This window comes from Lichtheimia ornata (genome assembly GCF_029851405.1).
Source record: "Lichtheimia ornata isolate CBS 291.66 chromosome Unknown scaffold00011, whole genome shotgun sequence".
NCBI lineage: Eukaryota > Fungi > Mucoromycota > Mucoromycetes > Mucorales > Lichtheimiaceae > Lichtheimia > Lichtheimia ornata.
In genome coordinates this window covers 63,793-78,619 of record NW_026695331.1, presented here as the reverse complement: position 1 = coordinate 78,619, position 14,827 = coordinate 63,793, and the positions used below count along the sequence as shown (strand labels likewise).

The 14,827-nt window shown below is 43.7% G+C and overlaps 5 protein-coding genes across 5 annotated transcripts; 2 read left to right on the top strand and 3 right to left on the bottom strand.

The window, feature by feature from the left end:
- Positions 1-3,871: 3,871 nt before the first annotated feature.
- On the bottom strand, positions 3,872-5,292 carry O0I10_003370 (uncharacterized protein; the record flags this gene model as incomplete). The annotated part of the gene is made up of 2 exons (XM_058483441.1): positions 3,872-4,314; positions 4,428-5,292. The coding sequence occupies 2 exons, from the start codon at positions 5,290-5,292 to the stop codon at positions 3,872-3,874; spliced, it is 1,308 nt and encodes a 435-aa protein (XP_058345640.1).
- Positions 5,293-6,121: 829 nt separating this feature from the next.
- On the top strand, positions 6,122-7,896 carry O0I10_003369 (uncharacterized protein; the record flags this gene model as incomplete). The annotated part of the gene is made up of 5 exons (XM_058483440.1): positions 6,122-6,332; positions 6,561-7,236; positions 7,382-7,545; positions 7,638-7,728; positions 7,842-7,896. The coding sequence occupies 5 exons, from the start codon at positions 6,122-6,124 to the stop codon at positions 7,894-7,896; spliced, it is 1,197 nt and encodes a 398-aa protein (XP_058345639.1).
- A 381-nt stretch (positions 7,897-8,277) lies between these two features.
- O0I10_003368 (uncharacterized protein) lies at positions 8,278-9,356 on the bottom strand (the record flags this gene model as incomplete). Its single annotated transcript, XM_058483439.1, has 5 exons — positions 8,278-8,328; positions 8,397-8,605; positions 8,668-8,892; positions 8,949-9,129; positions 9,231-9,356. The coding sequence occupies 5 exons, from the start codon at positions 9,354-9,356 to the stop codon at positions 8,278-8,280; spliced, it is 792 nt and encodes a 263-aa protein (XP_058345638.1).
- A 398-nt stretch (positions 9,357-9,754) lies between these two features.
- Positions 9,755-12,126, bottom strand: O0I10_003367 (uncharacterized protein; the record flags this gene model as incomplete). The annotated part of the gene is made up of 4 exons (XM_058483438.1): positions 9,755-10,053; positions 10,125-11,145; positions 11,204-11,328; positions 11,400-12,126. 4 exons carry the CDS (start codon positions 12,124-12,126, stop codon positions 9,755-9,757), a joined length of 2,172 nt encoding a protein of 723 aa, XP_058345637.1.
- A 911-nt stretch (positions 12,127-13,037) lies between these two features.
- Positions 13,038-14,496, top strand: O0I10_003366 (uncharacterized protein; the record flags this gene model as incomplete). The annotated part of the gene is made up of 2 exons (XM_058483437.1): positions 13,038-13,623; positions 13,694-14,496. 2 exons carry the CDS (start codon positions 13,038-13,040, stop codon positions 14,494-14,496), a joined length of 1,389 nt encoding a protein of 462 aa, XP_058345636.1.
- Between the last annotated feature and the right edge of the window lie 331 nt (positions 14,497-14,827).

Here is a 14,827-nt window from a genome sequence, read left to right as displayed (position 1 = left end):
AAAGGCAACAGGGGTGGAAAACCAGCCACATCATGATGACAGGGTAGTTTTGAAAGCCTCTTTGCTCCACGTGCCAGCAGTTGTTGTTGTGTAATTGGGAAGGATAGCAATGAGTCATCGGAGAAGGTTGGTCCCAAGATGACACAAACATCACAAGTTTCATCAACCGCCTCTTTAAAACGACAATGATATGGAGTGCAAGTTTAGTAGATATGAAGGATGACACAATAATGGTGGAGATACTATAGAAAGAAAAGAATGGGGAGGATGCTGATGCTTTTGATTGACCGATCGATCGCGTCGTGTATGAATGAATGCAGGATTTTCTATTGAAAAGAGGTGGGGGGTATATGTCGGATATGCTTTGTCATTGACAATGGTAACGATGCAGCGCTTTTTTGCTCGTCAAGGATGAACAGGGCAGTGCTCTGCAAGTTGAATGTGTCAGCGATGTCAACAACAACTCGAATAGCAAGCAATATTACTCACTTGTCATATGGTAACGCGATCCACAAACGGCGCAGGTACCATTGGCCTTGTGATGGCGAGCGGAGCAGATGGCAGCTGGCGTCTTGGTGTTGTTGTTTGGTGACATGGCGTTGTTGTAATATGCAAAGGATGATGTATGAAGGTATTAAATGAAGCGGATGAAAATTAATGAGGAGGTGGGGGAAAGGGAAATATACGTGGGTTTATATAGTGGTTTGGTGTTGCCAACCAATTCTGGCAGTGCCGAAACGTAAATTTTGACAAACAGGATTCTCATTGTGTATGACAAGTGAGCGGCGTACATATTCAGGGACGAGACGACGACGACAACAAAGGGGAAAATGAGGTGATAATGCTCACACGCTGTCAATTTTGAGAAAGAGACACAAAGAAGCAAAGAATGAATTTGCTCGTCGGAACACGAGGTAGAAAACTGTAAATTTCTCTCGCTTTACATGCAGACTGACACAAAGAAACAAGATGCATGTGGCCAGGAAAAGGTAAACATAGGAGGAGAGCACACGTTGTAGTTGGGTAACGAGCTGTCATTAGGAATGACCACAAGTTTGATACACGTGGGCATGCTCATTCAACTCCACTCTTAAACTTCTCTAGGTCCGCCATCATCTTTCACTATCAACACTGACAGCTTTTTCTTTCTAATGGCTGATCATTATCATGCAAGGGAGCATAAAGGAAACAAGAAGGAGGGGGCCATGTTAACCTTTTTGATAGGATTGTAAAAGATAGCCATAGAAAGAAGAATGAAAGAGATAGATAATCGATGATAACGGTGTTCTCGTTGGAAAAGAAGTTACTCGGACCTGAGACCATTTGGCCATTGTTTACGCAAACGTGGCGAGTCATTGATGCAAACAAATGTTATCATGGTGTCAGCCACCAGTTACACATTGGTGTTCAGCTATCATGGATGTTATCATAACGCTCTTATCCCACCTTCTAATATCGTGGGTAACTCGATAAGCTTTGATGGATAAAAGTGATGCGTTGGATAGGTGGATTGGCGGCATTGACCACAGCTTTGGCGGATGTAAATGTAAGTTGCCAATCGGATGATCCGAGATAGGGGTTTTGGATCAAGCCATTTATGGAATTGCCGAGCAAGGGGCTAAGGGGTCCACTTATAAGATCGCCATCCGAGGATTTGAAGGGCGAGTTGCATGATGAGGTATGTAAGGTATTCCTTTGTTTATTACAAAAGTTATGCGGACTAAGCTTTAATTTCATTCTCTATCCAGCTCTTCTGTTTTGGATGTGCCGCATACAGTATTACGCGATCGCTACAACTAAAAACGCATCCAATTCTTTGCTAGACAAAAATAGCCAAGGTTTGTTGTTTATGCATATTATGGATATTTCGCAATAGAAAATTTTCAAACATTCACTCGTCGTGCATCAAGACCATCTTTCCTTTTGGAACAAGCTTGGATCTTTCCATACACACACCATCTTCATATCTCCATTACTTATAGCCACGTGTTGTGATCGTCTTGCAATCCATATCCGATCCCACCCGACTGGTAACTTTGAATGCCATGCCTTGTTGTAGTATCTCATGGAAGATAAATCGATACAACTTTGATAAGTAATCATGCTACATTCGAATTGGATAACACCAACCCATCGAAAACACGTGCATTACATATCATTATTGCGATCATGGTCTTTTATTTAGTGGTTCCACGCGATGATTGTTTTGAACGAGGATCGTCGTGTCGTCGACAACATTGGGAAAGATTTTGGTCCTCTACAAAAAGCACACTTTTACTTCGTAGGATGATTCTTTTAAGCATGATTTGTCATTGCTATTACATGAAGAAAAGATCTTGTGTATACGAATCCTGTAAATAGGCATGGCATCAGTCTCATAAAGAAAGCGTGTATGTATAAGAGATCACTGAGCCTAAATTGATTCACGCACTTTAATGCAGCGCTGGTTACACTTGCCCTTCTTTCGTTTGCTTCCTTTTCCTCATTCGTTATTCCTCCATCACTCGCATTCCTTCTTTCATTGCCCATTGACATGTTGCTTCCCAGCACGATTGACTCATTCACCTTCGAATGGACGCGTCCAAGGTCGGTGCTCTTTTTTGGACACAAGGCTTTGATTTCAAGCACCCACACCCAGCCCAAACACACATACACACGCCAGCCTTTTACACAATCATCATAACTTTACAGCTACTATAATACGGGTATCAGCTTGAAGACACGAGTGAAACAAAGGTAAACAGCGTCACAAGGGTGAGGGCTTCATTGTTCAGGATAATGAAGCAGTATGTATTCTGATCCTTGTCATACATATGGGTTATTTAGGCAATGATCAGCAAGCGAAGCGCACTGCAGTAGGCAAGAATCATTCTATTGCAAGCATATTGAAGGTGGCGAAACAATCACTTTGGTATAGAGGTACACGCCAACCAATCAACCAAGAGGTCTTGGATCCTGACCCAATTTATTAGACATCCATCACCCTTTTGGTACCACTGCGAACGATCCACTTTTTACTACAACTTCAAGTTCAAAGGTAGGTGTATACTAGTAGATGAAAGATGGTCAGGATTCTAACATTTATCATCCAAGGATGTTGTGGAGGAGCAAGGATGTCAGCAACAACGCCATAGCAACGCATGTATTTTGCCACGTTTCTTTACACCAGCAACATCAGCTCATCAGCAACACCCAATTCTCCTTTGAGCTATATAAGGCATCCGGCACACGAACCATCTGTCACCCCATACGAGCATTGGATGTAGACAATGAATACTTGAAAGAGCCAATAATACCAAATCCGTGACATTTTCTTGCTCCACTCCTTGTTTTTACATTCCCCATACATGTATCCAAGAGACAATGACCACTCCAAAGACTACAACCGTTTGAGAATAAAGTCTTGTTTGTAAGATGACTCGGCTACTCTTCTTCAACAGTATCATTCTTCTGGAAAAGTGATTGGCGTACATACATAAGGGTGTCGGTGTTGAAGGTGAAAGTAAATGTTTGTGTGGATGCATTACAAGTAGGCGTTGTCTTGGTTTTTCCATCATCCTGTACTATCTACAAGTATGCATGCATCTTTGTTGGCGTCCTGACCACAACACCAAAGCCACGACAATGCAGCTAATTTCCCATCATACGGCAACATCTCGGAAGTCAAACCAAGCTGTAAATAAAAGTTGTTATTTTTATGATAGTGTATGCAAGTTGTCATAGAAACAAGTCAAATGAAGGAATGAGAGAGGAAGGAATGTGAATGATATATGGTGGGATGATGATGCTGCATGAATACAAATTGGTGATGAATGGGCATATTAATAGTAAGACACACAAAAAGTTACAAGGTGATGAGAATGGATGAGAGTCAATATGGGTTATCCCTATCAGCCTCTTTACTGGTGGGGAGAGAAGATTGTTGTTGTGCTGAAGCTGATGATGATGATGATGGTGGAACAGGGCCGTTATCCTTTTGTTGTTGTTGTTGTTGTTGTTGATGCTGGCTGCTCTGCTCCTCATCGCTTTCCATCAATTGCCGCTTAAATCGTTCAAGCGCAATAGCCAAATCATCCTCTCCTTCCAAATACTCAATCAATCCAAGCTGTGCACGCGTATGCATTCGCAATAAATCTTCAGCCTCAACGTCCTGCGTCTCGAGGTACTTGATTCGGTTCTTTAGGAACTTGATTTCTTGCATGGCGCCTTGTAACGATCGTGTTGATTGTGCTAATCGCATCTCTGCGACGGTCTTGTCTACTTGCAACTTTGCAATCATCGCTGATGATTTACTACCACCAGGTGCCAAGACATCTATGATACGTGGGAAACACGGGTATTAATTTTTGTTAGAATAACAGGTGATGTGCATTTGGGCGGCTCACACACGGCTTCCCACACATTGAGTACATAAAACAAACAATTACCTTGTTGTGATGATGAATGATGATCCACAGAGGCGATAGCAGCCAAATCGGTGGTGGAAGGTGGTGGTGAGGATGGTAAGAAAGGTGGCGTCAATTCGATCTTTTCATTGTGGGTGACTGATTTGTAGCAAGTTTCAGGAGGAGTACTAGTAGTAGTGGTTGGTGCCGCTGTTTTGCTATCGATGCTACTGGCGGGAGCGGATGAGCAAGAAGGGGCTGCATGCATTGACGGTGACACAACATGTTGCCCGACAGCCGAACAAATGGATGACTGCTGAAACTTGCTTGACGACGCAATGCAATAACGTGATGCAAAAGAGCTCGATTCATCCACTGTCATAAGCTGTTCTTCATGCTCATTGTAATTATCTTCATGTGGGTCCTTATCGTTACTGCGTAAAGCGTGCAGGATATCAGGCATGATCACCGTCGAGCATGAAAAAGGCCGTTGGGGAAGTGGCAACTCGTCAACGTCATTGTAGTCATGATCAGCAAACGAAGCTGATGAAGTTGTCACTGTGGTAGGATCAGTGGTTGATCCTGCTCTGAAACAGGGTAATGAGCCGGATGGAGTAAAGGCCACTAGGCTATTTCTACGTCGTGGGGTGTTGCTGCTGTTGTTGTTATTGGCGTATGTTGTCCATGATGACCCACTTGGAAGTGAGAACTTTTTACGCCATTTCTTGGTTGATGATGACTTTTTTTTCTTGTTTCGCATATCCGGTGTCGATGCAGCATCCGTAAGTGAAGATGGATGGCTGGGGACTATTTCGCATTTTTCATTGTCGCGATGATGGGTGGTGGTGATACCCGTTTTAGAGGAACGATGGTTGTTGATCTTGCTAAAGAGCTTTTTGATTGCCATGTGTGTGCGTGTACGTGCGTAAGTGTGTAGAAAAGGGGAAGGAAAAGTGAAAGAGAAAGAGAGAAAGAAAGAGGCACACAGAATGTGAGTGATTAAATCCAAATACCACAACAATAAGGGGGTCGAGCCAAGAGCACAAACACGCACGCACGCGCCTTCAATCACATACACTCGCATACATGCAACTTATAATATCACTTTATATAAATGTATCTTGTATTGCGCAAAAGGCACATGTCGACTCCACATACAGCAATGATAATGATGCATCTTCAACGTGGCTATGATCCGCAGCAGCACGATTGGCTCAATGATGTTATGCGGGGAAGGAGACATTGCAAGGAGAGTTACTGGCTTGGTTATTTGGGGGTGGCAATCACGATCATGCTGCTGGAACACTACTATTCACACTGCCGTTGCACAAGACCCATCTTTTTGCCCTCCTTTTCACAAGTGTGTGAGTGTGTGTGTATGTGTACGATAGGCTTAGGCCCTTTTCTCGGTGTCCTTTTACGCCCTCCCCTTTTCCCATCTTTTCTTTCTTTCTCTTTTCCTCACTCTTTCTCTCCGCAACACAATTATCAACGACGTCTCACTCGTCGCTTACACATCACCACTACTTTTAGTCAGCCCTCTCCTTTCCTTTCTTTCAAAGGCCGTTGCAACTTGCAAACGCTCTTAAACACCCACTACACTCGTTGACAATACTCAATACGCTCGTTTTTGTATATTTTTCGGCTCAACAAGAAGCACGACTTCAATACTCGCACATCTTTTTCAACACCCTAAAATTACTTCTCTCACGACAAATCACACAATACACGCAACTATGAGTGAGATTGTTCTATCCAACACCACCTCATGCTCCAACCAATACATCCCTGCCGAGTATTCAAATCCAGACCCCATCATGTCTACTGGTGCTTTCGATTCAATGGTTGAACAGCAAAAGATGGATTCACCTTCGGCTACTGCTGCATTCGATGATGGTACCCAGCAACAACAACAACAACAGCAGCAACAGCAGCCTTTCTATCAGGGTAAGCTATCATACAAAAAGCAAATGGCTGTTGTAGCTGTCGCATCATCATAATTACCATCATCCCTTCTTTCTTATTCTCGACTCCTCTCCCATCCATTTATCCATCCCCGCTCCTAGTGGGTTATATCCTTGTCATTCACATTTTGATTTTGCGCTACTACTATTACCACCTACTCCCTATACAATAATGATCAAGCAGCAAAAAACTCATCATGTTGTTATATAGGCTACGGCTTTCAGCAAATGCAAATGAATTACCAGCCGATGCCAACAATGGCAGCTGCTGCGGCCTATCAGATGCGATTGAATGGATATCATCCTACAAGCCCAGATGATTCGATATCATCCAACTCTTCGCCTCAAACGCCACCTGCTGCAGCCGCAGCTGGCAACAACAACAATAACAGTAATATGGGTATTACTGCTACAACCACCACTACCACTACAGCAACCACAACAACACCAGCTGTTATGGATAACTCAGTTTCTACATGTTCCACAGCAGCAGCAGCAGCGGCTGCTGCAGCTGCGATCAACTTTTCACAACTCTCTGTCCAACCTTTGGATACGCCCATTCCTCCTCCTCAACCTCAACCACCAACAGCCACGCCATTGATATCATCCTCATCATCGACAACCACATTTTCGAATTCGACGACTGAACGTGTGAAGGAGACCATTGCCAGAGCCAACTCTGTTCCTATGGAGTTTTATCACACAGAGTTTCTTGAGTACTCAAAAGAGACATACGAGCGTAAAATGGATGCTAAGCGTAACAAGCGCAAACGTTCAGCTGGTCTTCATTCCAACAATAGCTCTTCAGAGGATCTTGTTAGCAAGAAGAAGCGAGATGAAGCAGCAGATTCTGAAGAAGATGATGTTGATGATGATGATTTGGACGAGTAAGTGTGTGTGTGTGTGTGTGTGTGTGTGTGTGTGTATTTTGGGTTCATAAGGGGAAAGGGACATCGTCGGAATATGCAAGCTATTATGTATGGGATGATGATGATTGATGATGATCCAACACCTATGGCGTATTATTATTAGGCGAAACCATGGTGGTGCTACATCAGCCGAATTGCGTCGACAAATCCATATCCAATCTGAACAAAAGCGACGAGCCCAAATCAAGGATGGCTTTGATGAATTACGAAAGCATTTGCCTGGTTGCAACAATAAAAAGATGAGCAAGGCAGCTTTGCTCACTCGAAGTAAGTAGTGGTCGTAGTAGGGTAACCTAAAAATTGATTTCCTCCTCCTCATCCTCTATTATGCATGATTAATTGGATTCGTTTTATTATAGCTGTTCAGCAAATCCAGCACTTGAAGAACATGCAATCTGAGCTCTTGGCGGAGGTGGAGCGTCTTGTACAGGAGAACGACAATTTGAAAAAGTAAATTTCTCTCTCATCCCCTCCCTTGTCATGGTCATCCTCCTCCCATACACAACTCCCTTTATCATCCCTCATTGATGACCACATCCCTATTAACACCAATCATTTTATAGGTTCCAGCACAATGTGCTTCAACGACAAGCAATGGAAAAGATGTACACCTTCTAGGTACATATCCCAGCAGTCATCACACATATACACACACACACGCACACAGAGACATCCTACTCCAATCATTCGCTTCCTCCACATACATCCTCATTTTCGTTGCACTAGCGTCTCTATTTTCATCTTTACCTTTTAACATCTCGAGTAATCCTTCCTCCCTTGCTGTACCTAGAGTTTCCCACTAGTTGCTGTCGTCGTGGCATAAGGGCCACAAGAGCCCGTGTACACAGTTTTCTTTTCCTCTTCTTCATCATCCCCTCTCTCTTTTTTCCCTTCTCCTCCTCCTTTTTTTTCCTCATTTCCTATTTCAGTTTCGTTTTCAACCATCATTCATCATCAATGAAATGCAAAAGATGCTCTTTATCTCTATTTAAGCTTGTCTTATTTCTCAACTAGGATCTTATCCAAATGAAATGCTTGAACCACCGTTGCCTACGATACATTCATATACAATGAGTTTTTCTCCACCTCCATCCTCTCTTTTCATCCTTGGCATTTACCGCTTTTTTGCTCCATCCAATGCGTGTAATCGTATCTTTGGCTGTTCTTGCTGCAGAAGATGATTCGTTGGGTACAGTCAACTCTGGTAGACGTCGAATGAGAGCGCCATCTCGAAAGAGAAGTAATGCTGGGAGATCAAAAGATGCTGGATCACGGCTGATACCATATTCCTCTGCGACATCACCATACACATCGATATCCAATTTGCCTAAGGTAAATGGGCGTAGGTGAGTAGGGTAGCCTTTGTAGTGATGGTGAGTTGTGATTTACCAAACTTGATATGATCGGCAGAGTACTTTAGAGAAAGTTTGGCGAGGACCGCTTCAAAGTTGAGACAAGCCAGGGACCAATTTGCATAAAGCATAACAACCCAATACTTGGATGCTGGTTTCTTATCCTTGGAGCCTTTGACCTTGTTAACAAGTTCATCTTGTGACAGCTCGGTAATCTTGGTAGGACCTTGATACCATGGCTGAGGAAAGAGTGTTGACAATGCTGTTTCATCATAGTAAGTATCTAAAACGTGCTTTCCCTTGACTTTATCAACTTACTGAACCAACCAATGAGGTAAAGTACCGAGTATCCCATGCCATGTTTCCAATAAATCATGCAAAATGAAAAGAACTTGGTATACAGTATCAAGACGCTTGCCAATTCTTCAGCTGTATTAGCCATAAGCGCCTTCCACACCGAGAAACCAAAGAGTGCCAAGTGAGCATTGCGTTCAGCATCCTAATGCGAATCGAGTTAGTATCATGGCACGTGAATATGGTGTTATCATTGTCAAGCGCGTGAAGAGAAAGAGAGAGCGCGCGCGCCATGACGCTACTTACTGTAAACTCGACATTGGGATCCCGTAAACGCTTAAATGACACGTAGAGGTAGCCGCAGCCGTACATTAGGTGGAGTACATAGTAGCGATGGAGGAGACGTTGGCGTAGTTCTGCCAAGGAGGTCATGTGTGTATTATATATAAAAAAGAGAAAAAGAGAAAGAGAGAAAGAGAGAGCAAGAGAGCAAAGCTAATGTCTGTGTGTCTCTCCTACTGCTGCTAAGCAGAAAGCTGCCATTTGACTTGAGCTGACTCTTCTATCCCGCTCGGAGTTTTTGTATCCACATTTTGTGTGACACCAAAAGCTTGAAAAGAATCACATGGTAAAGACATGCTTGCATGATAATCGGGATCATTGTTGTCATACACCAAATATGCTTTTCCTTTTTTTTAAGCTTTGTTTTCATTATGAGTTAATACAATCAATGCAAATGGATGAATAAAAGAATGATGCCAAGGAGGATAAATGAAGAATGAAAGGTAGGAGGATAATGCACTAGTAGAGGAGGAGTAGTAGATACGCTATTATGAAAACTCGTCATTGTCATGGTACGCCATATTCAAAAGATGGATCTCTCGACAGAGCACAGGCCAAGCAATGGATTTGTGACCAAACATACGCTGTTCCAATTGTAGCATTTCATACATGAACTTGAGATTGGGTTGGATGATCACGTTCAATCGCCTTGCACGCACCAACAAATACGCCTGTGCAAGGGTATACTTGAGATGCTGCATGATATAGCAAATCGTAATTGCTGCACTACGGCTCACGCCAACTCGACAATGGATCATACAATGGCTGTTTTGTAATCGCGCCTCGTCTATATATAAATCATGTTCAACAAAGAGGCCCCTTCTACTACACATAGACACCCACACACAATCCACTTACCAATAAACTTGACAGCTTCTTCGAGTCTGCTCTCAATGGAATCAATGCCATCATCATAGAGATTATCGAGAAAATGAACCTTGAATTCGGATGCATCGAGACCAGCATGTTCACCAACGCTGACAATGTGTGTGATCCCTAGCACCTTGAGCATACCTGGGTTGGTTGCATGATTGAGATTGCCGAGATACAGGAATGGGAGAATACGTGATGGGAAAGATCCTTCAAAACGAGGCGAATAGAACCAATCAAAGCGACTTTTGGATTGAGGATCGATCACAGGCATCAATGGATTTTCCATGATATTGGTGCCGTATACATTTTCAGTGTCCAGCATGGTCATACTCTTGTCGCTGTCGTTGTTGTTGTTGTTGTTGTTGGATACCTCGTTGAGATAGGTGTCATCGAAGAGGGTTCGATTACCAGCGCGTGGTGTCTCCATATCTTCATCTTCATCATCGTCATCATCATCGTATTCTTCATCGTCGACTCCGTTGTTACGCGCAGCATCAGAAGTGAGAATGACACGTGTTGCAGCACCCGATTGGAGATAAGAATCGATTCGTTTCAATGTCAACATGTCAGCGGCATAAACGAAAAAGCTTCGTTTCTCTTGGAGGTACAAGAATGCCTCTGGTAGTCGCAGCTTTTGCTTGTACATGATCCAAGAGAGTACCAATAAGCTCGTTTCACTGTATCCATCCGAGCAATGAATAAGGATATCCCGTTCTCGTGCGGCCTGATCATCCATGAATCGAAGCAAGTGGATAAGCTTGTCGTAAAACTTATCAAAGGATGCCACCGATGAAGGCATAAATGTCGAATATACATCGAGAAAGATCGTTCCGACCGAAGGGGGATATTCTTCATTCAATGTCTCACGTGCCAAAGTAAGTGTGGAGGGTGATGGCATGTCTGCTAGATCATGTGCTTCGATACAAATCGAAAAATTGGTGCTGCTGCTGCCATCCATGTCATCCAAATCACCATCATCGGAAGGTGCATCTTGTGTATGACCCACCTATTGGTAATGTTAATATCCATATGTATGTGTGTGTGTATAGGAAGTACCCACTTACCCAAATGTGGTCTGTGATCTCTGATGCTGCACTCATGGCACGAATCTCATTCTGCTCTTGTTCCCAGAATCTCAAAGGATGACTGAATAGGTATGGGTATTTCTGTGCAATGTCTTCCACAGGATCTAAATCACAAATAAATGTCAGCAACATAGATGCGAAACATCCCCTCCCTGATGTCATTCTAAATACAAACCTTGTATCACAAGTACCCGGTAGATGAGATCATTGGCATCCTTGATGGCTCGTTTACCAGCATTCTTCTTGACCTTTTCAATGTCGGCCATGCGTTCTTTCCTCAAATGAAGCTGTGCTTTCGCCAATGACTTTGCCGTCTCCAAGGCATCCCGTCCATAGACAACAAGGTCGCTGATACTTGCAAATCTCAACGCCTGGATCTGAAAATTGCGTAGATTGACAGTGGAGTCCTTGTAATCATAAAAGGTGTCTGTACTACTATCCACCAATTCCTTGACTGAGATAGCATCTCGTAATAATCGTGATCGTCGTACTTGGAATATGCCACTATCATTCTCGTCACCAATAGCACCATCCATATCAACCTCATGATCCTCTTGCTGTTGTTGACTATGCACCACCATCAGGCCTCGATACCGAGGAGGAAGACATCGTCGTACACCAAAATACAAGTTTTGTTGATATGAATGGCCATCCACGCCATGCAACCATGGAAAGAGCTGTGAAGCATTCGGCAAGGGTGTCGTGATATATTGTTGATAAAGCGAGGCATACTGATCACTTGAAATGCGGTAAATGGGGAAGGGGTCGGTCTGCAGGGTATCGTTTAGGAATTCGCTAGGGACGTCAAACAGATCCTGGGCGGCGGCATGAGAGGTTGACATTGCTGTTGAAGAGTGGGTTGTGGGATCAGTCGACTGTCGGCATGGATCAGTGCTTTCCATGAGCAAACAAGAACGGGACGAGCGAGGGGCAGGCACAAAGATTCTCGAAAAAGAAAAAGACGAATAGGAATCACAGTAGAGAAAATGGACATCCAATAAAAATTCATGTCGTTTGTTTCTGATGCATGGTAGTAATCCAAGAAGTCATTGTCTTTGAGCTACTACGATACCAATTCCTTGACCCCTTTTTTCATTGTTCCCTTTCTTTGTGGTTCTATCATTCGATAAATGTACTACTTCATCATGGGTGTATCCCCTTTTGGCTCAAAGTCACCAGATCCGTCAAGTGGATGTGTGTATCTTTTCAACAATGTCTATATCCAACAACATTTTAAGGGAGATGGGAATTGTTCTCATCCACCAATACATAGACGAGTAACGTATCCCCCCTTGAACAAAAGTGGGATCAGCCTAATATGCTCATGACTTTCCCACCCTAATGACGGTACATTTGACATGGGGCAAGGTACTAGTACTACACGTTCTCGAGGTGCTAAAGACTATTCTTCCTGCCAAGGAGCTATCTTTCCCATCATATAGACGTTGATATTAACGCTGACCCATCAGCAGGATCATGCTTTCCCAAGACGATACGCATCCTAACAGCTATACTTGACTTTTATGCGTCATCTTTAGAGCTAAATACCTTCGTTGACACTTTCAAAGTGGATATTCACGGGCCCCATTGCATGATGATGATGGGATGTTTCGACATACAATCTCAGCTTATCATACCAAACCAAACATTGTTAGCTTACTGATAAGCTTTCCCCATTACCGATCACTTTTTCCCAGTCGGAGCAGCTGAGCTTGTTGTCAAGAAAGAATATAAAGAACCCCCCAACCAGTCCACTCGAAGAAAATTATCCTTTCTTTTTTTCTTTCACACGTTTGGAAAAAACAACAACAAGATGCTTTATATCAATGGAACAATTGCTACGGTGAATGCTCGCCGTGAGATCATCAAGGATGGTGCTATCATGGTGGAAGGCAACCGTATCAAGCAAGTGGGCAAGACCGTTGATCTCAAGAAGGCCTTCCCTGATGAACCTACCTATGATTTGGAGAACAAGTTGGTGATCCCCGGCCTCGTGGATACGCATGTGCATTTGGCCCAATGCTTGATCCGTGGCTCTGGTGATGACTGTGAGCTTATCCAGTGGCTGTGCGAAACCATTTGGGTGTTGCAAGGCCAAATGACTCACGAGGAAACCTATGCAAGCGCTCGTCTTTGTATTGCAGAAATGCTCAAGTCTGGTACGACAGCCTTCCTTGAAGCAATGTGCGCGGACCGGTATGGGTTCGATGGCATTGCCAAAGCCGTTGAAGAATCCGGAATTCGTGGCTGCATCGGCAAGATCGTCATGGACGTTGGCAAATACGCTTCCCAAAATGCACTTACCATGCACCCTGGCTTGATCGAAACACGTGAACAGAGCTTGTTGGGCGTCCTCAAGATGCATGAGAAATGGCATGGCAAGGCCAATGATCGTATTCGTAAGTGTATTATCATGATGCATCCCTTCCTTCGCTACTCCTTTTACTGATATTGGCTTGTGATTATTAGATGTTTGGTTTGGTGCACGCACGCCTCCAGGTATCAGCGTGGATTTGCTCAAGGAAATGACCCAATTGTCGCGTGAACGTGGTATCCGTATCACCATGCATTGTGCCGAAGTGCAAGCTGATCAAGTCCATTATCGCGAGAACCATAACATGCGCCCTTGTGAATTCGCTCAACATGTTGGTTTACTTGGTGATCAATCCGTTCTTGTGCACATGGTTTGGCTTGACGATGTCGATATCAAGATGTTGGCTGAAACGGGCACTCATGTGTCGCACAACCCTTCCTCCAACAGCAAGCTTGCTTCGGGTGTGGCTCCCATCCCACGTATGATTGAAGCTGGTGTCAATGTGGGTCTTGGTTGTGATGGTGGTCCAAGCAACAATTGCTATGATTTGATTCAAGAAATGAAGTTGGCTGCACTTATCCACAAGGCCGTGTCTTGTGATCCCGTGACCATGCCTGCCGAAACCGTTCTCGAGATGGCTACTATCAATGGCGCCAAGGCTCTTGGCTTGGAACATGAGATTGGCTCCTTGGAACCTGGCAAGAAGGCTGACTTTGTTGTCCTTGATTTTGAAAGCAAACTTCACACCAACCCCAACCCCAACCCAATTTCGACGCTTGTGTATGCTGCCATTGGACAAAACGTTGAAACGGTCGTTATCGATGGTCGTGTGGTGGTCGAAAAGGGCGAGCTCTTGACGATGAATGAAGAAGAAATTCGAAGCGAAGCAAGACGCCATGCCGATGCCTTGTATAACCGTGCCGGCTTCCGTGGTCAACCCAAATGGCCCATTGTTTAAACATCAACGCCTTGCGTCGTGGTTGCAGATAACCCACACAAAAAAACTGAGTAAGTGCACATCACACACATTCTATTTTAACCCTTTCTTTTCCTTTATATTCGGTGGTTGCAGGCAACCCACTCTAAAAAAACTGAGTAAGTGTTACTTTTTTTCCTTTTTATTCTTCATGTTGTTAGCTAGTAGCAGTAGTAGTAGTTGAGAATGACGATGAATAAATGTGATGAAGCACTTTTCAGAAAAACAATCATACTTTTATAATGGAAGAATGGGTGGTTGGGTGTTCGTATCTATGCTATGCAAACATCTTTGATGATCATCCACTGTTTAA